Raw genomic sequence first — 19,990 nt, 5'->3', positions numbered from 1 at the left:
TGTCAATATGATGTCAGGCAGCTTTGATACCGGATGAGGGTGTGGGCCTGAGCAAGTGCTGCCAGTGGACCAACGGCGACAACATCGTGGGCCTCTGCCTGCCTGCGGGGTACCGGGGCCAGTCTGGCCGGCGCACACAGTGTCTTCTATGTACACAGCGGACATGGCAGACGGAGGGCTAACAACAGGCGTGTCAAGCTGCCAAACGCTGGGTGCATGCATGCAAGAGCGACTGGCAGTGCAGCATGCCCGCGGGAGTGCCCATTCTCCGCCGCAGCCTCGCCGACCCAAAGCGGACTAGATGCTTGGCACCGTGCACGCGAAGATCCATGGAGAAGATTCGTGTAGAGCCAGGAAAACCACCATTGTGACCGCATTGCGAGCCGTTGTCGTTGCCCTGGGCCTCATGCAGCGCTCGTGTACTGGACTAGTATGTCGCGCCCATGACCGCTTCAATCCCTCAATTGCGCTGTGGCAGCACTTTGTCCAAGCCAATCCATCCAAACCCCGCGACCGCCGCCAGCTCTCCACTGCGACGCCAGCTGCACAAGATGCTGCCACCACCAATGGCAAGCATGCCGGATCCAAGGCAGAAACGGAAGAGCCGGCAAAGGAACCGACCGCGACGCTACTCAGGCTGAGGAAGATGACAACGACCAAAGGGGGGTGGAAGCCCAATAAGGGCAAGGCTTCGAGTGTCGAAAACATAAAATTGAGAAAAGAAGTGGTCAAAGCCTCGCGCAAAGAGCGCGAGAAAATGCTGGCCGATACAATAGACGCCTTCGGCAAATCCAAAGATTACAAGGGCGTCGTTGTGGAGCCCATGGTGGGCGAGACGGCTATCAAGGAAAGCGCACTTCCATGGTGTGTGAAGAAGAAGGAGGAGGGGGCGATACCAGGAATCAGCCGGTATGTCTCGAAACTGATCTTCAGACTCAAGGTGCTGTGCTAACGGGATCTCCAGTTTGCGTCTGGAAATCGCAAAGTTTTATGAATACACCACGCCCGATCGACACGAAACCCTTGCCAGGAAACATCTCATACAACAGGTGCGCAATCACCTTCAAACATGGATCCCAGAGTATAAAGTTGAAGTGTTCGGCTCAGAACGGACTGGTATAGGCATGCCTTTGTCCGACATAGACTTCAGGCTGGTACCAACGTCTGAATCGCTAGACCCTGCGCAGGCGAGACTCCCACCGAGCGCAGAACAGCGAAGGAAAAACATCAAGATTCTGCAGAGGTTATACACTAAACATATCCGCAAGTACCAGTCGTATCTGTTGCCAGTAGTTCGTCACGCACGTTATCCCCTCATCAGCGCGCAGGACCGGCGATCGGGCTTGGATATTCAGATTGTACTCGCAAACGACACGTCCATCTCAAGAGTCATCATGCAGGATTACATGAAGGAGATACCCTTTCTACGCGAGCTGTATTGGGTGGTCAAGACCATCTTCGACACAAGGGGCTTGTCGGACGTTTTTCGGGGCGGTTTTGGGTCATACTCGTTGTTCATGATGGCCGTCGCTAGCATAAAGCATGCGCCGCACCCGCCAGAGGATTCCGCACAAGCTCTCCTCAACTTTCTCCGCTTCTGGGGCAGATTTGATACAACAAAGCACGGTGTTTCTATCGAACCGGCTTACTTTTACGACAAAGCAAAGCATCCTGTCCTTACTGATACACAGAGAGCCAAGCTAAAGGTACAAATCCACCCAGTTGTTCTTCTTCACACACATGCTAATGGCTTTCTAGAATGGGGAAGTTGATCCCCTGCCCGACTACATGCTCTCCCTCCGCGACCCGGCCGATGAGACCAACAACCTCGGTCGTAAAGGCATAGCCATCAAGCACGTTCAAATCACCCTCCGAGCCCTACACCATCAACTCGCTCTCGACACAAAAAACAACACACGGCATTCTCTCCTCACGCCTCTGGTAGGCAGCTCGTACATGTTGCAACTCAGTCGCCGTCGCAGACTACAAGAGTACGGCCAGCTGCTAGAGCGTCTGGAGCAGAAGACGCTTGCCCGAAAGGCAAAGGCAATGAGGGAGGCGACCCGGTTGAAGCAGTCGATGCCAGAACGAGCTGTGGAGGAAGAGGCTCTGAAGAAGGAGATTGAAGAAGAAGAGACCAAATATCGGTTGGCAAGAGAGCTACGGGATAGGGAGTGGCAGAGGCTTAACGATGAGAGGAATGAGCAGTTGAGAAGAGAAGCAGAGAAGGCATCAGAGTTGGAGCACAGCGATGCAACAACAACAACAACCACTCCAGACATGCCGGCTGTCGTCGAGGAGGAGCCACAAGCCAAAGAAACAACAACGTAAAAGGACAAGGCGATGACTCGAACAAGACCTACTCTGCATCATCGATGCCTTCAAAAATGTAACAATCACCATGATATGGAAGCTTGACATTTGCGCATCTCGGATAAAGAAATCGAGCCTGTTCTGCTAAGAGTGATGATAGCCAGTGCTACGAACGCAGTCCAGCATGCATGCCGTGTACAAGAAACCCCCAGACACTATGCCTTGAAATCGACCCTAACCATCGTCTCACAACCCCCATGACAGGTGCTAACAATACCACGCTCCACTACCAGTCTTGCGTCCGCTCAGCCTAGATGGCGTACTTTCGAGTCCACTCACGCGCCGTCGATTCGTAGCGGGACCGGTCGGTCTTGTAGACGTGTGCGATCTCGGGGACGAGCGGGTCGTCGGGGTTCGGGTCTGTCAGCATCGAGCAGATACTCAGCAGCACTACAATTTTCGTTAGCATGGATTATAGATTTCCGTGGGAGTTTCAGGATGACCTACCCTTTGAGATGGTGAGGGCTGGGCTCCATTGATCTCGCAGAATGTCCAAACAGATGCTGCCGTTGGAGTTGATGTTGGGGTGGTAGATGCGGGTGGTGAAGTTGACCTTTGGGGGCTTGAAGGGGTAGTCGGTTGGGAAGTGGATTGCTAGGAAGAAGACACCGCCGGAATATGGTGAGTCGCCAGGACCCATGATGGTTGCTTGCCAGTGAAACTACCGCGATGTTAGCATGTCTTTAGCCTGGTCTTGTTTTTTTTCCTCTTCTCTCCCCACGGCTATGTCGGCGGGAGCGCCTCAGCCGCGCGGGTGTCGTGCACAAAGAGTGACGTACCAGATCATCTCCAATAGGGCCAGCCGAACAGGAAGAGGGAGGGTCACTAGAAGTACCGTGTCAGCCAAATCTCTCTCTCGTTGTCGTATTGCGAGGCAGCAACGTCGGGTTCCAGCGTATGGCCCCACACCCGGTCACTGCCATGTCGCTGCCCATGCGAGCAAAAGAGAGCAAGCGAGCCTCGCCGCCAAAGGAAAAGGATATCACGCACCGGCCGAGATCGGTGAGCTCCTTGTTGATGCGCTTGAGAGCCATGGCTGCTGTGTGTATGTGTGTGGATTGGTGTGGGAGGGTATCACGGTTGTTGCGGTGGAGCGAGTTGGTGTTGAAGAGTTGAAGTGGGATGTCTGCGCAGGCAAGGCGGTTAGTTAGCGGGGGTCCAAAGAAAGCAAGTGCGGCGTATCAGCGGAAAGCTCACCCGCCACACGCCTCCACGTACCTAAGACTCGCTGTAGGTGTTAGACAGGCAGGCGAGCTGTGCAAAGAGAAAGTGTGCAGTATGGCGCTCAGGGCAGGGGCGCGTTTGTATTTATCATGTGTCAGACACAGCCGCATGAGGGCCACACAGCTGACCGCCCAACTGCACAGTGTCGCTGCCCACAAAATTCACCGAGCGCTTCTGCCCTGTGCAGCTAACCGCGCTTGGTGGCAACCTATCGAAGACGCAAGAAGATGCGTCAGGGCTGACATGTACCTTCACCGTCGTCTTTGATTTCACTTAGTCATCACACATTGGTCAGTGTCTGGACCAGAACTCACGTGGCGAACTGCACTGTGGATACGAGCAATCAGACGTGACACTTGCCGCGTTCGAGGCCAACTTGGGAGCGTGCATCAACCTTCACATGGTTTGACATGCATCTGCTTCTAAATAAACCTCGTCTGCATGCATAACATCTCCAGGCGCCTACAGCTAACGTGCTACTTGTGATTGGATGCGCCGCCATATACTTTTGTTGGTAGTACAGCAACAGTAGGAGAGATTCAAGCTGGAGCAATCTCGCTGCAATCAGCAAAAGGCCTGTATTCCAGTAATGGCTCGACCGAGGATCAAAGCTGTTCTAAATTAGTCAAAATCATGGTCACATTTTCGGCAGACTCACAGTGGATGTCGCTCTGGCCTTCGTATGTTTGTGTTACAAACAAGTTGGCGACATGTCTTCCGATTCCGTACTCGTCTGATACAGCATTTCCGCCAAACACTTCTTGCAGTCTGCCCACTATCAGTACAATAGCATGCAGGCACTCGGTACAACTCACGTTCGCGCGTTGACCAATGCTCGGTCGCAGTTCTGTCTCTTGATCATTGAAATCATCTCTGGTGCAGCCTTGCCTTCATCCTTCAGGCGTCCGACTTGGTGGGCAGCCAAGATACCATACGCAGCATCCGTCGTAGCATCAGCCAGCTTCTTCTGCACGAGCTGGTACTTGGCAATCGGGTTGTTCTTGAACTGCTTCCTCTCTAGTGCGTACTCTCGAGTTCTTGCGATGCAGTCTTCAAGAGCACCAATAGTGCCCCAGGCAATACCATATCTGGCTGAGTTGAGGCAGCTGAAGGGTCCTTTCAGCCCCTCGACTTCCTGAAACATGTTTGCCTCTGATACGGGGCATTCATCAAGCTGAATCATGCCGGTGATGGACGCCCGTAGACCGTTCTTGTTCTTGATTGGCGGGGTCTCAAGAGTACCGGGTGGACACTGGTCGCGCTCAATGACAAAGCCACGGATCTTGCCAGTACTCTGCAGCTTCGCCCAGACAAGGAGGACATCGGCAATCGGCGAGTTTGTGATCCAGGTCTTTGAACCAGACAGTGAATAGTAACCTTTCTTTGTAGGATGAGGCTTCGCAACCGTCTCCAAAGAGCCTGGATCGGATCCGTGGTTAGGCTCAGTCAGGCCAAAGCAACCAAGTAGTTGGCCCCGAGCCATTTTTGGTAGCAGGCGTTCCTTTAGTTCTTCAGATCCAAACTCCTCGATGCCACCCATGGCGAGCGAACTTTGCACAGAGTAGCCTGAACGATAACCAGAGTCAACTCTCTCCACGGCTCTGGTAATTAAGCCTGCGGCAACGCTGCTCACGCCGGCGCACTCATAGCCTTTTATGCTTGCACCCAACAGTCCCAGCTCACCCATTTCTTCGATGATCTTTCTGTCAAAGTTCTCATTGCGGTATGCCTCTGAGCTACGTCAGCTGGCTGTAGAGATTGAGGCAATGTCTCGTGTACCTAGTACTCTCGGAAGCATGCGCTCCTGGCAATACGATTCAGCAGTCTCTGATATGGCTTGCTCTTCTTCCGTGAACAAGTTGCTTGTGTTTAACGGGTCTTGCCAGTCAAACTTGACGGGAGCATGTAAGTATCGATTGCCGAGAGCTGCGGATCGAAGTGGAGTGCGCAATTGCCGGGCGGCATGCCTATATGTTGGTCGCAGCATGTTGAAGTCGTGATCAAGGATGGAGAAAGTCTTTTAGCTACGCAAAAGTGACTGTTATACCTAGGACGCAACGGAGATATTCCTAATTGGATGATGTTGGCCTCGGAAAACCCCACGTCGAAAGAACCGCGGTTCGGAAGCACTCCGCGGTGGCAAGGAAGCCAGCATCATCACATCAAACACGCGACAGCTCAAGCGTCTGGAGCGTCTAATGAGATGTGGGGAGACTGAACACAGGATCTGATATGCATCCCCAGAAAAGGCCTGCTGAGCCTCACTAAGCGATGATGGGCAATATGTGGGGTAGCAGTGCCAAGGAATGCAGTTCGTGATTGCGCGTGAGACGCGGACGCGTCGTGACAATGGTTGGCGTCACTTTCTCCAGCCTCCACGCCGTCGCCCACGCTTCTACACGCAACAATCGAGGGCCACGACACCACGTCAATTTCACCTGATACACACTCACACACTAGGGCAGCCACCAAAGATGGGTATCAAACACCTCTACCAGCTCATTGAGGAGCATGCGCCTGAGGCAATCAAGAAGGGCGAGATCAAGAACCAGTTTGGACGCAAAGTCGCCATAGTCCGTCCTCAGCATTCTCACAGTACCGAGCCACTTGCTAACGTGTGCAGGATGCGTATGCATATGCCGAACCCCACATGACTCTCCAAACCTAACATTGTGTAGATCCATGAGCATCTATAGTTTCCTCATCGCCGTCCGATCTGATGGCCAGCAGCTCATGAGCGAGACGGGCGAAACCACATCACATCTCATGGGTCTCTTCTACCGTACAATGCGCATGGTCGACAACGGTATCAAGCCCCTCTACGTCTTCGATGGCGCTCCACCTAAGCTTAAGTCCGGCGAGCTCGCCAAGCGGTTTCAGCGCAAGACAGAGGCACACGCTGCGGCGGAGGAAGCAAAAGAGACGGGCACGGCCGAAGACGTTGAGAAGTTCTCGCGGCGGACCGTCAGGGTGACGAGGGAACACAACGAGGAGTGTCAGCGTCTGCTCAAGCTCATGGGCATCCCGTACATTGTTGCACCGACCGAGGCTGAAGCCCAGTGCGCGACTCTGGCGAGAGGCGGCAAGGTCTACGCTGCTGCATCGGAGGACATGGACACTTTGACCTTTGATTCACCCATCCTGCTGCGACATTTGACCTTCAGCGAGCAACGCAAAGAGCCAATTTTGGAGATTCATCTGGACAAGGTACTCGAAGGCTTGAACATGGAGCGGAAACAGGTACGGCATCCAAGGGCAGCTGCCAAATGCTCACCTACTGACCACTTTCCAGTTCATCGACCTCTGTATCCTCCTCGGCTGCGACTATCTCGACCCCATCAAAGGCATTGGCCCCAGCACTGCCCTCAAGCTCATCCGCGAGCATAACGACCTAGAAGGCGTCGTCGAACACATCAAGTCTCAGTCCTCCAAGAAGCTCACGATCCCCGACGACTGGCCCTTTGCCGATGCGCGCCTGCTCTTCCTCGAACCAGACGTCCGACCTGCCGATGACCCCGAATGCGACTTCAAGTGGGAAGCCCCAGACGTAGAAGGTCTTGTCAAGTTCCTCGTCGAGGAGAAGCACTTCAACGAAGACAGGGTGCGCAACGGAGCAGCCAAGCTACAGAAGAACATGAAGACGGCGCAACAGAGCAGATTGGAGGGTTTCTTCAAGCCGATTGAGAAGACGGCCGAGGAGAAGGCCAGTCTGAAGCGCAAGGCAGAGGAGAAGCTTGAAGAGAAGAAGAAGAAGCAAAAGGCTGACGCGAAGGCGAAGAAGCAGGCCAAGGCTAAGCCCAGGACTGCTGGTTAAGGGAGCTTCGCTGCTGCTCGCAAGACGAAGTCGGGTCTTTTTGCACGTGAAGCTGGCGTTTATGGCATAGCGATACCTGCGGGCTTATGGCGTTTCAAGGTACACTCACTAGGTGGCATTATGAAGTGCAAACGCTTTGTTGTCATGTGCATGTTACAGTGTCTTGGTCTATAGTTTTCTTCATGTCAAGATACAATTTCAGATATCAGCACGGTAGGAACGTTCAAAAGCTATACGGTAAAGTGAGATGTCTACATTTTACCACGTGATTGTCTTGTGATGTTCCCTCGGTAGATACAAGCTTTGGTCGATGCGTGCACTCCGAGGCTTTTCCTACGCATCTACTTCCGCATTATCATATGATCATCGCGTACTGCTTTGGCGCCCGGAAAACTCCAGACTAAGTCCAGCGCATTTTCATACTCGACATATCTTATCTGAGTAGAGTAGTTCATCCCTGGAAAGCAGGCAGACAGATAATACAGCCATGCCTGTCAATAACGATAGTTCTGAGAAGGGTCACACCAGTGTCAAAGGTTATAGTGTACTAATGTCTTCGAATATAAGTTAAACGTCTGTTTCTAAACGTTGTCATCATACACTGTTCTCTCGTCACGAGCACACCTCAGCCGTTATATCCGCAACTACAATCCCGATAGGTCAGACGGCAGCGAATCAGCCTGCACTCAGAGTACAAGTGCGCAGAAAGGCACGATAAACATGTAACAATAGATTCCGCAGCGGGGCTATCACGGTCTGCAATCCTCAAGGAATCAAGACAGAACCTACCCTTGATTGATAGTCAGGGTCCACGGCTATTTAGGTTACTAGTAATCGTTGAGCAACCCGCTGATATGCCACTGGGAAAATCCGGACGTTTCAAGCAACCGAACGAACCCGGACGCGTATGATTTTTGACAGACACAGAGTTCACGCCAGTGGGTTCCCAACGCGGCGCACCAACCCGTTCCATGTCAGTGATTGGCGCCATTAGCGGAAGCATCCGCGTAGAAGACATTGCAGCGTTCACGATGGTCATGTACAGTCGGCTACCCTGCCCAAAAGAGAAGGAAAAAAATACATGGCAGTACATTACCATGCTACAGGCAAGAAGCTTTGTGGCTTGAAATATTCTTCTTCCTTCGCCTTCGAATTGTGGTGACCAGAACTACGCTAGCGCATTATAGGCCAAGTCGAGCCGCTGCCGGTACCTTCAAGGAAATAGAGTTCGGGACTGGGAACCCGTGGCAGGTATGGCGTGAGTAGCAAGATTTAATGACTCTGCGCGAACATGGCGCCATGTTATGGCGCCACTTGAGGTTTTCAAGGGTTCATAAACGTTTACAAGTAATGGATCGACGTCGGGCTCGACTTCCCCCCACAAACAACGTTTCAGGGAAGACAAAGTGAATCGCCACGAGCGCATGTGATGCGGTTTCGAGGACCGAAAGTTTGTTATAGTTCAAGGGTCCATTGCGACACTGGCTTCTTGCCCTTTTGATTCTGGCATATTCCGCATTCCTCTTAGTCCTGGCACGTCAGGCGAGGCTTCAACGACAGACCTCGTCGATCCGCAATAGTTGCTGCAAAGGGAAGTTGGCTTCATCCCTGCTCCGGCTTTGAACTTGTTGCGCCCATCATGCCGAAGATGCTGGTTTGGGAGCTGGGCGCCAGCTTCAGCGGCGAGTAGCGTGACTCTGGGAGGCGATGGTTCGCCTTGATGCTGTCCAGGATCCTTGTACATGTCAGTTGGGCAAGCGTCACGGCGGGTGTTGTGCATGAACTCTGATTGTGCGCAATCGGACGTGAAACACGGAGGGGAAGGCAGAGCGGGAGATGCGCAAAGCTTACTTACCACTCTGCATTGATGAACTTGACAGCTCTGCCGCCTGTCCTGGTAATCTCCTTTTGGATCTTGGTGGCAGCTAAGCCACCGCCTGCGCCGCCGTTTGCATTTACTCTTCCAAGAATGACATGCGTTACGGTTCGACGGCCTAGTGATATCGAGTGGCTAGCGCCGTGGGCGGCGCAGAGCTGCTTGAGCTTGTGGTCGGAGACTAGGGGAGCGGTGGAACCGTTGAGGTAGAAGCAGAGTCCGGCAAATATCTGCTTCTCAGGGGACTTGGATGAGACTTGGGAGAGGTCGCTCTGGGTATGTGCATCTGAGTCTGTTCCTACATCAGAGGGCGCTGTAGGCACATGTGTCTGCCCATGGTTGATGTCTTTCTGCTGCGACTGCCTGCTGCCCGCCTTGCTAGCAGCCCATACTTCGGACAGGCTCTTTTGTCCCCCAGTCCTAAGACCTTTTGCGCCCTTCTCCCAGCTGCCGTTGTCCTTGCGGCCGCCGGTGCCAAAGTCCTCACTGCCTGCACCAACCGTGTCGGCAACTCTTCTGCCCCCGTCTCTGCCAGCCTTGAACTGCTCTCCCAGCTTGAGGCTCCGCGACGCGCGCCATGACGTGGAGCCCGAGAGGCGATTCTCAGCGCGCTGATGGCCTGTACTGGAGCTGTTCCAGGGGTCGAAGAAACGTCGTGGCGGTGCGGTGGCGGCGACGGCGGCGATGGCGGCGGCTGGAGATGTCTGACGAAGCCGACGGGTTCCGGCTGGACACGTCGAGCTGGTGATTACCTGAGGTGGATCAGACGCGTGGGATGGGCTGTCGGCATCGCGGGCGTCGCAAGAGGTCGGCTCCGTGTTCGGAACGGATGAGGCCATATTGGGTGCTGATCGTGCTTCACGGTTAGCTTCGGGGCACCTTCATGCCGGCGATGTGATGGACTGCATTTGGCATGCCCACTCCCACGCACGTGAAGGAACTGGACGGCCATTGACGTTGCAACGGGCACCCTAGACCGTGCTCCATGCGGCAAAGTGTGGCGGGGGCGACTTATCCTGTTGCTGTTGTGCTTGCAGACGCATGTGGGAACAGCTGCGGGCTCAGTGGGCAGTGTGATGAAAACAAAGTTCACCTCTTCTAGGATCTTGAGTCGCCGTTCAATTGATTTTGCAAAACAAACTTTACGAATCGGGTGCTGCGACCTCTACGCGAGACAAACAGCATCATTAGCCAAGGTCGACAACCGAAGCCTCGTTTTCGTGCGGCCTCGTTGCTCGCCTCGTCGCGAGCGCCGCCAATGACACGAATGCCCGTCTGCGCAGTCCTGGATCAATGTGATTGTGATATCTGTTATCCATTACTCTACCATGCCTGTCTGAGATGGCACCATTACGCTAAAGTTTTCGGATATCGATGCGTGTTCCGCATCAAGGCAGTCGCGTACCTTTTCGTATGTACAGCCGAAGAAAAGAAACATGCCGGCAAAAATCAATCGTGTACTACGCCATTGCCATGCACCCAGTTCCTGAACGCCATGCTTTATCCATCATACATCACATAAGCCTGATGTACTAACATGAAAATAGAAGTCTTGACCCGTGGGGGTATTGCTTCTGACAACGCCCGCTAAAATCAAAGGCCTCTCAGCCTTGTAACAAAGAACCATGGAGACTCTAATGAAATGAGTCGAAACCAGCGACAACCCTGCATGCTTTTGCGACGATACGACGTCTCCGTCCTGCGTCAAGGGATCGCGCCGTGACATCGGTCCGAATCGTGCGTACAACGATCCGGCATTCGTTGGGTGCATGTGAAGATGCTACATTGACTCGTGGTGAAGATGCGAGTCGTCGTGAAATCATAATGGCCACTGTAATCAGTCGCTCGGCCGTCTATGCCTGTGTGGTGCTCTTGCTGACTGATGCCTCGTACATCATGCGGTGCTTCTTCATCTCGTTTGCGTCGAATGGCATAGCATCGCTGCCCTTTCTGCTCGACAGAGATGCAGAGCTGCCATTTCCAAACTTGAGGCTTGCTAATGATCGGGCCTTCTTGAGCGACTTCTTCCCAGCATTCTCGCCGGTCGGGGGAACGTAGTCAGCGGCGGCCCGCTGGTTGAATTGCGTTATCTCTTCCACTTCGGGCCGGGGCTTGACTCGCATACGTTTGAACTCGCGAGTAATCCTCTCGAGCTTGCTGAGGCCCTTGGGGGCCGGGGCATAGCTTTGCATGGGTTCAGACACCTGCTCACCATGCATGCTGGATCCTACACTGGGCCGGCGTTCGGAACCAAAGCTCACACCAGAGTCATGCTTCTTCTCTTTTCCAGATCCGTTCATGTAGCGGTCAAAAGACTCGGGTCCATGGGTGGCTATGCAGTCTTGAATCATGTTCTGTGCAACTCGGAGGTACTTGTCGACAATTCTCTGGACAGTGGGCCAGCCAGTTCGATCTTCAGGACGCTTGTCCCTGTTGATCAAGGGCAGCAAGACATCAGGTCCCTTCTTTTGCACCTGACTGATGAGTTCGAAGAAGATCTGGCGCTCTTCTTTCAGGGCTTCGTGGTTCAAGAACTGCGAAGGAAGCTTGGTCTGGCCGTGAACAGGAGGGAAGAGGGTGTTGAGATAGCTAATGCAGTTGAGCTTGTTGAACTCCTCATCTGAGAGGTGGTTGATCATGATCTGCCAGCGGATGTTAGTAGATGACATGCGAAAGGAGCGGCATAGCTTACCCATCGGCGGAGTCCGACCCAGAGCTGAGCGTAGTACGACTCAGCTTTTCGGTTTTTGCCTTCGAGATTGTTGATCCAGAGTGCAATGCCCGGGGCCTTTTCGGCTACACGGGCCATGTCGGCATCCCATGTGTCCCTGTGGACATCAAGGGCCTCGAAGGTGGTGGCCATTTCCCTCCGTCGGCGCGTCTCGAGGTCTTTGAGGTAGTCGAGAGCTGTCAACGCTTGGCTCCAGTCAACATCAGCTGGCTCGGGCATGAAGGTCCGGCTGACAAAGTTTACAATGAAGGCGGGTGGGAGTGCGCTGGTGCGTGTGGGCAACGCTTTCAGCTGGTTCATCAAGGACGAGGTGAAGCTCATGGCAGCAGCTTCTGTGGGATTCCATGCGAATTGGCTGGAGACTGGTGATGTGTTGCCGGACTTGGCCAGGCTCTTAGGGAATGGTTGGGCGCGGTCCACACGGTTAAGCTCGTACATGGTTTTGAGGGGGATGTCGTAGCTTCCGGGGTACTGTAAGACGTGTTCGAGAACGTAGGCCATTGAGTTGTGGTTCTCGTCCGACGCGCTCCGGGAATGATTTGATGCCATAGTGGTGAGCACGTGAGCGTGGCAGGGCAACCAAAGGGTCCAGGCAGCGGCGCAGCGCTAGACTGGCGCGTATCGCAGAGAAGCAAAGACGGAATGCGATCCCCGGGGAAGCGAAGTTGAGGTGGAGGGTGTGGGAGAAGAGAAGAGGCGGTCCGTGAGAGGGAGAGAGAGCGCGAGCTAGTGGGCGCGTGGGGTTTTGGTGGGGTGGTCGTAGCGTTTACGAGAAGAAAGGAAGGCGCGACCAGCAAGGGAGGCAGGAGAAGAAGGCACAGCGGCAGTTGCTGCTGACAAGCAGTGCGACGTGGAGCTCTGGGGGGATTCACGGCGAGTCGTTCCAGGCAAGTTGGGTGGCCAAAGGGATGGGTCCGAGTTGTGTTGCAAGTGACAAATGTCCAGTGTTGTCGGCGTTGGAATGTGTGACCGGGGGCACGGTAAGCAAAAAAAAAAAAAAAGAAGGACAGACAGACACGACGATGCTCGAGCGGACACAGTGGTGGTGTAGGGCGGGATTATGAGGAGCAGACGGTCACCGAGGGCTGGAACGGACAGACGTCGGGTAGGTATACTGGAAGGGTTTTGCGTTTGCTCTAGCCAACGCTTCTTCTCATGATCCCTGATTGAGGGCCCGTGATGGTCGCTTTGGCACTTGCATGAGTGGCGTCAGTGACAGGGGTTTCCAGCTTCCCCGAGAACCACGACCACTCGGGCCTAGCGCTCTCCCGGCAACGCCTTTCAGCTCCAGAGGGCATCGCCCTCCCTGCCCTTCCCTGCCGACCCCGCCCCGAGTCAGGCACATGGGCCTACGCTGCACCTCTCGCACCTGGGCGACGTGCAACTCTAGCCCTCCCCTGAAGACCCTGAGACGTCACCCTCATGCCGGCAGCAGCTGTACCATGGTCCCAAAACACGCAGCAAGCAATTGTGCCCCAAGCTAGCCCTGCCCTGTGGGCGCAGAGGGCAGAGGGCCCGCCGCTGTCCGACCCTTTGCTTCACTGAGTCGCGTTACGTCTGCCCAACCGTACGCCATTCCTGCGCCGCCCTAACTCAATTCACCGTCGACGACTGTTGTCATGATGCCAGGATAAGCCTGTACCTGCAACTGTAGCCTCCGTCTGCCGCATAATCCAGCGCAAAAACTCTATCGCCTCGCACGTCAGTATCAACTGAACCATGGCCATAGCTGGCCACAGCTAAACTCTGCCCCAAATCTTCCTCGTCCGCACCATGTCGTCAACGTGTGCGAATGTGTAGCGAAGCTCTGAGGATTGCGGCGTGGCAGGGCCGTTGACGATGAAACCTCTGAATGTTGGCTCTTGTAGCCTAGACTCTCGAATCACACATCCTTGACCTTCAAGCACAGTCGCAAACGAGATGTACCTTGCAGACTCGGAGCTGCAGCCATGCGAACTCATCACCTCCCATGCCCCCTGCCCCCGTTGTGCAAGCCTGCAGCTGAGTGGGGTGTTTGCAGCACCAATAAAAGATTACTCATATCACCAAGAGAAAAGAAAGCACCATGACAGCGCTTACATCAACAACCTACGCGACGCGTTTGGCATCTTGTCAAAACCACCGTTTCCGCACACTATTGCATTAGCATGTAGCCTGCAGTCTTCATCGCACCGTCGGACAGCGTCCGAAACATGTGATTGAAGCCCTCAGCTACAACCGCAAATCTATGCACATCAAGGGCTTTGGGCCGCGGTGCAGCAACTTGGGACACTTTCGAGATCGGACTCGTACTGGCAACGCGAAGGATCGTCCTAGCAGTCCTGAGTCCTGCTAGTATCAGTGCATCTCCTCGCTTGCAAACCACGCACCATCACGTCGAGGGCTTCCCCATCATGGCGTCAGCCGAAATTGTCTCATTTCATCGATCGAAGTACTGCGATCGCACTGCACATCGCCAGATTGGCGAGTTCGTGGGTCGTTTGCGCTGGCCATACTGTCTGGCAATCTCCTCGCAGACCAGTCGGCCGCGGGTACGAATGCCGGTGTGCATTCTCAACAATCCCCAGCCGCGCAGGTACACACGCAGCTAGTCAACAATGCCAGGATGCAAGTATGAATCGATAAAGGCCGTTGAAAATAATCTCCGCGTCGATCTGCTCGCATTTGATAGACCATGACCAGCATCCCAGCTCGTCTCCACATCTAACGTTGCAGTTTCTCATTCGTCGCAGCCCAAGATTACTGCTCTTCTGGGAGCTACACCATTGTTGCAACACCATTTATGCGCATTGAAGATCGACTTCTGTGCGCCACGGAGAAGGCGAGCAGCTGAGGCGAACAGATGGCAAAAATATCAAATCACTTGCTTGCCATCGCCATCGCCATGCAGTCATGCCCTGTCTTAGTGGCGCAATCGGGCTCCATCTTGGAATCGTAGATGTGCGCCCAGAACTTTGGTACAGTTATACGAATTTGTGACCGACTCATTGTATTTCACGCGTTAACCCGAACGTTTCCACAACCCTCGCTCTTCTCCGTAGCTTGAGGGGTCATCGCGGGAACAACAAGGGCAGGTCCGGCCGGAAGGTACCAGACCTCGGTTTCCTCATAACCATTTCATTGGCAATATGTAGCAGTTGCAAGCCTACTAAGAACTTGATGTGATATTATCCAGGTACACTGCTGTATACTTATGCTAGGGTTGACCTTACTGTCCAATATCAGGATGCTTCGGACATACCGGAGGGACGCGTAACACCACCAACGTGGAGCTAATGATCCTTGGTTGGTGTCTGAACAGCAGGTGCACAGCCTCACGAACGCAGCCTCATCATCGGCCACAAAAAAGACACGCCAAGACCGAGGGCTGTGCTACGACAAAAGCAGTTGCCGACGCCAAGCGTACCTCTCTCGCGCCTCCTCGCTGTGCTTGGCGGTGTCAACTTTGGTACTGTTTTCTCGGGCTGCCGCAAGACTCCCATTGAACTGATCGGTGAGCGTCACGGCGAAGGATTTCTCAAATCGCCCAGCACAGCTTCTGGTCAGGAGTATCCCAAAACTTGAGCCGACATGATGACAGACTTGCTGGGTTCTTCGATGCAGTATGCAGGTGCATGATGAGTCACCTGGCCATGTGTTCACGGAGCGAGTGTAATCCTGGACACAAACCACCCCGATTGCTCATCTCAGAACAACCATCCCCTTATCATTTGAACATGGCGTCATCATCTCAGCTCGAATTTGTAACCGTGGACGTATTCACGTCCCAGCCATACGGCGGAAATCCGCTGGCCATCGTTCGCATCCCGCATGACCGGACACTAACTCAGGAACAAAAGCAAACCATCGCGCGAGAGTTCAACCTATCAGAGACCACCTTCTTACACGAGAATGCGGATGGTGCGACAGAGGACAGATGGACCGTCGATATCTTCATGACATCGCAGGAACTGCCGTTTGCGGGTCACCCGACTGTGGGCACAGCGTGCTATGCTTTGGGGAGGACGGCTCGGGAGCGTGGTATCCACAGCGGTGTCATAGAAGCGAGCTTCGACCTGAAAGCTGGGTGTGTTGGACTACGGTACGATTGCGGCAAGATGACGGCGAAGGCTTCCATTCCTCATGACGTGTACGTATTGTGTTTAGAACTGTTCTCCTCGGCGGGCTTTGGAGTTTGAACTACCGGCTTTAGCAACCCGTGTTCCAGACCCCCTTCTGAGTCGACTCGGCGACCCAGGGTGAAGTAGTTGTACGTCAGCTGACCAGTACAGTCATATTCACCAGAGGACATTCACCAAGGATGAGCTGTTCGCACTACAATCTCGATTAGCGGAAGCTCACCAAGAAGGCAAGATCGGGATCAAAGACGATTTTGCTATTGTCTCAATAGTCAAAGGTATGACCTTTGTGCTGGTCGAACTGGAAAGCGAAGAGGCCCTGGGTATGGTATCGCTAGCTGGCCAATCTGTTAAAATCCAAGGCCTGGATCCAGGTTGGGACCAGACGTTCATCGGGACATATTTCTTTGTTCGGACGGGAAAAAGCAACGAAAGCGTGACGAGGCTAAGGACCAGGATGATCGAGGGTCCATTGGAAGATCCGGCCACTGGTAGCGCCGCCAGCGATTTGGCAGCATACCTCTCGTTGAAAGCAGAGGGAGGACCGAAGACGCTGAAATACGAAATCGTTCAGGGCGTGGAGATGGGCAGAAGAAGCGAAATCTTCATCGAAGTCGAGATGACCGAGGACCGAGCTGTATCGCAGCTGTTTCTCGAAGGCGGCGCGGTGCAGGTAATGGAGGGCCGATTGACCATCTGAGACGATGGAAGACGATAGATCCGAAGGCACGCATGTAAGAATGCTCCAAACTGTTAATTAAAGAGCCCAACATCGAATGTTCATGTCAGAAAATGGAACCTGAGAAGTTTCTGCGGGTGTTGGTTACAGATGTAGATCCCTTATGCCTAAAGGCACGTCTTGCCTCAGGCATGCCCAGTGACCCACAAACATCGAACTACACAGGATTGTCCTGATTCCTTAATCTTTCAAAATGCTGGAGGGCCGAACGTGTAGCGGGGTTTGACATGAGCTGTCTCAGGCCGCTTTGCCGGGGGCACGGTCTTTGAATGTGGGCTAAAGGGGTATTGTGGCTTGCAGAGCCGATGGAGCAAGATGCAGATCTTCGATAACGGGTATACAAAGTTCTGTTAATGGTGGAGAAATGCGCTGACTTTTTGCCTGGGCGCCGCGTTCATAGTGGAGCTGGTGAGTCGTCTTGACCGGGTGATACGACAACTTGGCAAGTAAAGACAACATCCTAAACAGCAAACATTGCGCATTCCCGATCGCTATGGATCTCAGATGAAGGTCACCGCCGTTGCTTGTCTTCGCAAGAGGAGCAACCTGATGATGGAATCCAACAAGGTGCATGCAGTGATGCGGCGCAGGATCGTGTTCGCTACGCCATATTCCTGCTGTCACCTGTCATGCCCGTCAAAATCGAGACAGTGACAGCACAAAAGAACCCTGCCCGAGTGTGTAGCACAGCATCTCCGCCATTCCAATGAGGCTCTGGGGGAGGCGTGGGTCACAGAGTGGGCCGTAGCAAGTAAACCAATCTCCCCGCTGGCGTTGCGATGGTGACGAACGGCTGTCGGAATCCATCACACATTCCTGCCGTACATTCGGTTGCTGCATGGCGCATGGCAAGGCGTCATAGGAGTTTGAGCAAGCCCTCCTCAAAATTTAGAGAATGCCTGGCTCCGTCCTGGAAGGCGCCTAGCGCATCCTGTTCGGGTTAGCGCAAACGTGGTTCTTGCACACCTCATACACGAACCGTTTCTCGGGCCTCCTCTTCAATGCCTGGCGTACTCTTGTTCCAGAGAGGCTGCCATGACAGCCTCAGTCCATAACAGGGCGCCAGTTGATGCCAGCGCCCCGTGCGCGTCCTTAGAGATGCTGGTATGAGTGGGGTTGAGACGTCTCTGCCTTCATCGTGGGTTTCATGCCCGAGGAACGACGAGCCGCCTTGCCAGGTTACTCTTTGCCTTCTACGTCGCCAAGGACTTAAGGCAATGCGATTCCTCCAAGATATCTGGCCTCCTCACCATCAATCAGTCGCTTGTTCTATTACACTCGGGTTCTGCAGTTGAGGGTTACATTCCTTTCTCTTCCTCTTAATTCTTCATTCAGATTACGTTGAACGTGTCTGCCTTTTTGTAATCCACCGCTAGCCGGACTCCGCTCTTTTTATCAGCCTTACTTTCTATCCTTCGAGCATTCATCATGCGCTTCTCCACCCTCGTCCCTTTGCTGCTTGCTGCCGGTGTTGCCCACGCCCAATTTGGTGGCCAGAACAACAACCAAAACGGACAAAATGGCGGCAATAATGGTCAGAACAACAACCAAAACAACAACAACCAGAACGGAGGCAACAACGATCAGAACAACGATCAGAACAATGACCAGAACAACGGCGGCAACAACGGTGGCAATGCTGCTTTGACCCTCAACCCCGACAACGTGCAAACCGCCAGTCAATCCGACGGATTCGACCAGGGTCAAGAGGATGGACAAGCCGCATCTCTTACGTATGTTGACAAACACTCTCATATACAAGTTACATACTAATTTTACAAGTGACGAGGCCAACTTCATCAACTTCTGTGAAGGCAAGACTCTCACCAATGGTCTCCAAGTCCAGGAAGGCTCCTGCAACGGCATTGGTAAGTCTGAGATCAGCGTAATAGTCGAGGCAATCACTAATCTTAAAACAGTCATGGGAGACATCCCTGCTGTCGGCAACATGATCTCTGCGATCTTCACTGATCCTCAGAACAACGACGTGAAGAACGAGAACGAGGCGATCGACTTCTCGGTGAAGATTACCAACTTGGAGGCTGGTTCTTTCACGAATCCTGACAACACCTACTACGCTGCCCCGCAGACCCTCCAGGGGGGTAAAGTTGTTGGCCACACGCATATTTCCGTTCAGGATCTGGGCAACGATGTCAACAACCCTCCTGACGCGCAGACCTTTGCTTTCTTCAAGGGCATCAACGACGCCGGCGATGGCAACGGTCTTCTCACTGCTACTCTCGAAGCTGGTCTCCCTGCCGGTAACTATCGTGTCTGCTCGATCACCTCTGCTAGCAACCATCAGCCTGTTGTCATGCCAGTCGCTCAACGTGGTCCCCAGGATGACTGTGTGAGATTCACTGTCGGCCAGGCCAACGGCGGTGATAACAACAACCAGAACAATGATCAGAACAACAACCAGAACAACGATCAGAACAACCAGCAGAACAACCAGCAGAACAATCAGAACAACCAGAACAACGCCCAACAAGGCGCTCAGCAGGGCGCTCAGCAGGGTGGACAGCAGGGTGGACAGCAGGGCGGCCAACAAGGATTTCAGGGAGGACAGGGCGGCTTCGGTGGCTTCGGTCGTGGACGCGGTCGTGGACGATTCGGCCGCCGCAGCTTCGCCGCTCGCGACTTTGTTGCTTGAACGCCTCACGACGACCAAGCAGAGAACGGGAAGGATGCAGGGGCTTGAGGATTGAGGTAGTACGCGTAGTAATGGTGCTTTTCCTTTTGATGACCACTTCTATTACTACAGTTAACATAGAACGTACTTCTGTCCCTAGAAGGGCACCGAAGGTCACTCTACGGAGATTGAAGCGAAGCGCTTCATTGGACTGGTTCTGACGGCGCTATTTCCTTGTCTGGCGCTTAGTTACAGTTATGAAATGTAAAATTATTGATGTTGTAATGACAGACGTCGTCTCTGGTTTACCTCGGGGCACGAGCGCCTTGGTTCTGCTAACAGATGCATGAGATTACAAGCCCTGGGCTTCAAGGGCCTGTGACGCATTGAATACGACGAGACGTTGCTGTCTCAGGCTCCTGGTCAGGCACGTGTTTCGGGTACTGCCAACTTTCCACTTGTGACACATGGTGGAGACGAGCC

General features: G+C 53.7%; 8 protein-coding genes across 8 annotated transcripts; 4 read left to right on the top strand and 4 right to left on the bottom strand.

The window, feature by feature from the left end:
• Positions 1 to 406: 406 nt before the first annotated feature.
• ACET3X_007581 (uncharacterized protein) lies at positions 407 to 2,331 on the top strand (the record flags this gene model as incomplete). The annotated part of the gene is made up of 3 exons (XM_069453743.1): positions 407 to 909; positions 965 to 1,706; positions 1,759 to 2,331. 3 exons carry the CDS (start codon positions 407 to 409, stop codon positions 2,329 to 2,331), a joined length of 1,818 nt encoding a protein of 605 aa, XP_069304744.1.
• Positions 2,332 to 2,623: 292 nt separating this feature from the next.
• On the bottom strand, positions 2,624 to 3,407 carry ACET3X_007580 (uncharacterized protein; the record flags this gene model as incomplete). Its single annotated transcript, XM_069453742.1, has 4 exons — positions 2,624 to 2,763; positions 2,821 to 3,034; positions 3,153 to 3,198; positions 3,364 to 3,407. The coding sequence occupies 4 exons, from the start codon at positions 3,405 to 3,407 to the stop codon at positions 2,624 to 2,626; spliced, it is 444 nt and encodes a 147-aa protein (XP_069304743.1).
• Positions 3,408 to 4,161: 754 nt separating this feature from the next.
• On the bottom strand, positions 4,162 to 5,584 carry ACET3X_007579 (uncharacterized protein; the record flags this gene model as incomplete). Its single annotated transcript, XM_069453740.1, has 4 exons — positions 4,162 to 4,208; positions 4,256 to 4,365; positions 4,413 to 5,328; positions 5,377 to 5,584. The coding sequence occupies 4 exons, from the start codon at positions 5,582 to 5,584 to the stop codon at positions 4,162 to 4,164; spliced, it is 1,281 nt and encodes a 426-aa protein (XP_069304742.1).
• A 487-nt stretch (positions 5,585 to 6,071) lies between these two features.
• On the top strand, positions 6,072 to 7,411 carry ACET3X_007578 (uncharacterized protein; the record flags this gene model as incomplete). Its single annotated transcript, XM_069453739.1, has 4 exons — positions 6,072 to 6,170; positions 6,221 to 6,225; positions 6,276 to 6,837; positions 6,890 to 7,411. The coding sequence occupies 4 exons, from the start codon at positions 6,072 to 6,074 to the stop codon at positions 7,409 to 7,411; spliced, it is 1,188 nt and encodes a 395-aa protein (XP_069304741.1).
• Positions 7,412 to 9,013: 1,602 nt separating this feature from the next.
• Positions 9,014 to 10,126, bottom strand: ACET3X_007577 (uncharacterized protein; the record flags this gene model as incomplete). Its single annotated transcript, XM_069453738.1, has 2 exons — positions 9,014 to 9,146; positions 9,267 to 10,126. The coding sequence occupies 2 exons, from the start codon at positions 10,124 to 10,126 to the stop codon at positions 9,014 to 9,016; spliced, it is 993 nt and encodes a 330-aa protein (XP_069304740.1).
• A 1,014-nt stretch (positions 10,127 to 11,140) lies between these two features.
• On the bottom strand, positions 11,141 to 12,567 carry ACET3X_007576 (uncharacterized protein; the record flags this gene model as incomplete). The annotated part of the gene is made up of 2 exons (XM_069453737.1): positions 11,141 to 11,929; positions 11,980 to 12,567. The coding sequence occupies 2 exons, from the start codon at positions 12,565 to 12,567 to the stop codon at positions 11,141 to 11,143; spliced, it is 1,377 nt and encodes a 458-aa protein (XP_069304739.1).
• Positions 12,568 to 15,462: 2,895 nt separating this feature from the next.
• Positions 15,463 to 16,947, top strand: ACET3X_007575 (uncharacterized protein). Its single transcript, XM_069453736.1, has 2 exons — positions 15,463 to 16,147; positions 16,290 to 16,947. Exons 1-2 carry the CDS (start codon positions 15,633 to 15,635, stop codon positions 16,834 to 16,836), a joined length of 1,062 nt encoding a protein of 353 aa, XP_069304738.1. The 5' UTR covers positions 15,463 to 15,632; the 3' UTR covers positions 16,837 to 16,947.
• Positions 16,948 to 17,884: 937 nt separating this feature from the next.
• Positions 17,885 to 19,751, top strand: ACET3X_007574 (uncharacterized protein). Its single transcript, XM_069453735.1, has 3 exons — positions 17,885 to 18,608; positions 18,658 to 18,743; positions 18,795 to 19,751. The coding sequence occupies exons 1-3, from the start codon at positions 18,304 to 18,306 to the stop codon at positions 19,526 to 19,528; spliced, it is 1,125 nt and encodes a 374-aa protein (XP_069304737.1). The 5' UTR covers positions 17,885 to 18,303; the 3' UTR covers positions 19,529 to 19,751.
• Positions 19,752 to 19,990: the final 239 nt, after the last annotated feature.

The sequence above is a fragment of the Alternaria dauci genome, chromosome 7 (genome assembly GCF_042100115.1).
Source record: "Alternaria dauci strain A2016 chromosome 7, whole genome shotgun sequence".
In the NCBI taxonomy this organism is placed as follows: Eukaryota; Fungi; Ascomycota; class Dothideomycetes; order Pleosporales; family Pleosporaceae; genus Alternaria; species Alternaria dauci.
This window is presented reverse-complemented; position numbering and strand designations above follow the sequence as displayed.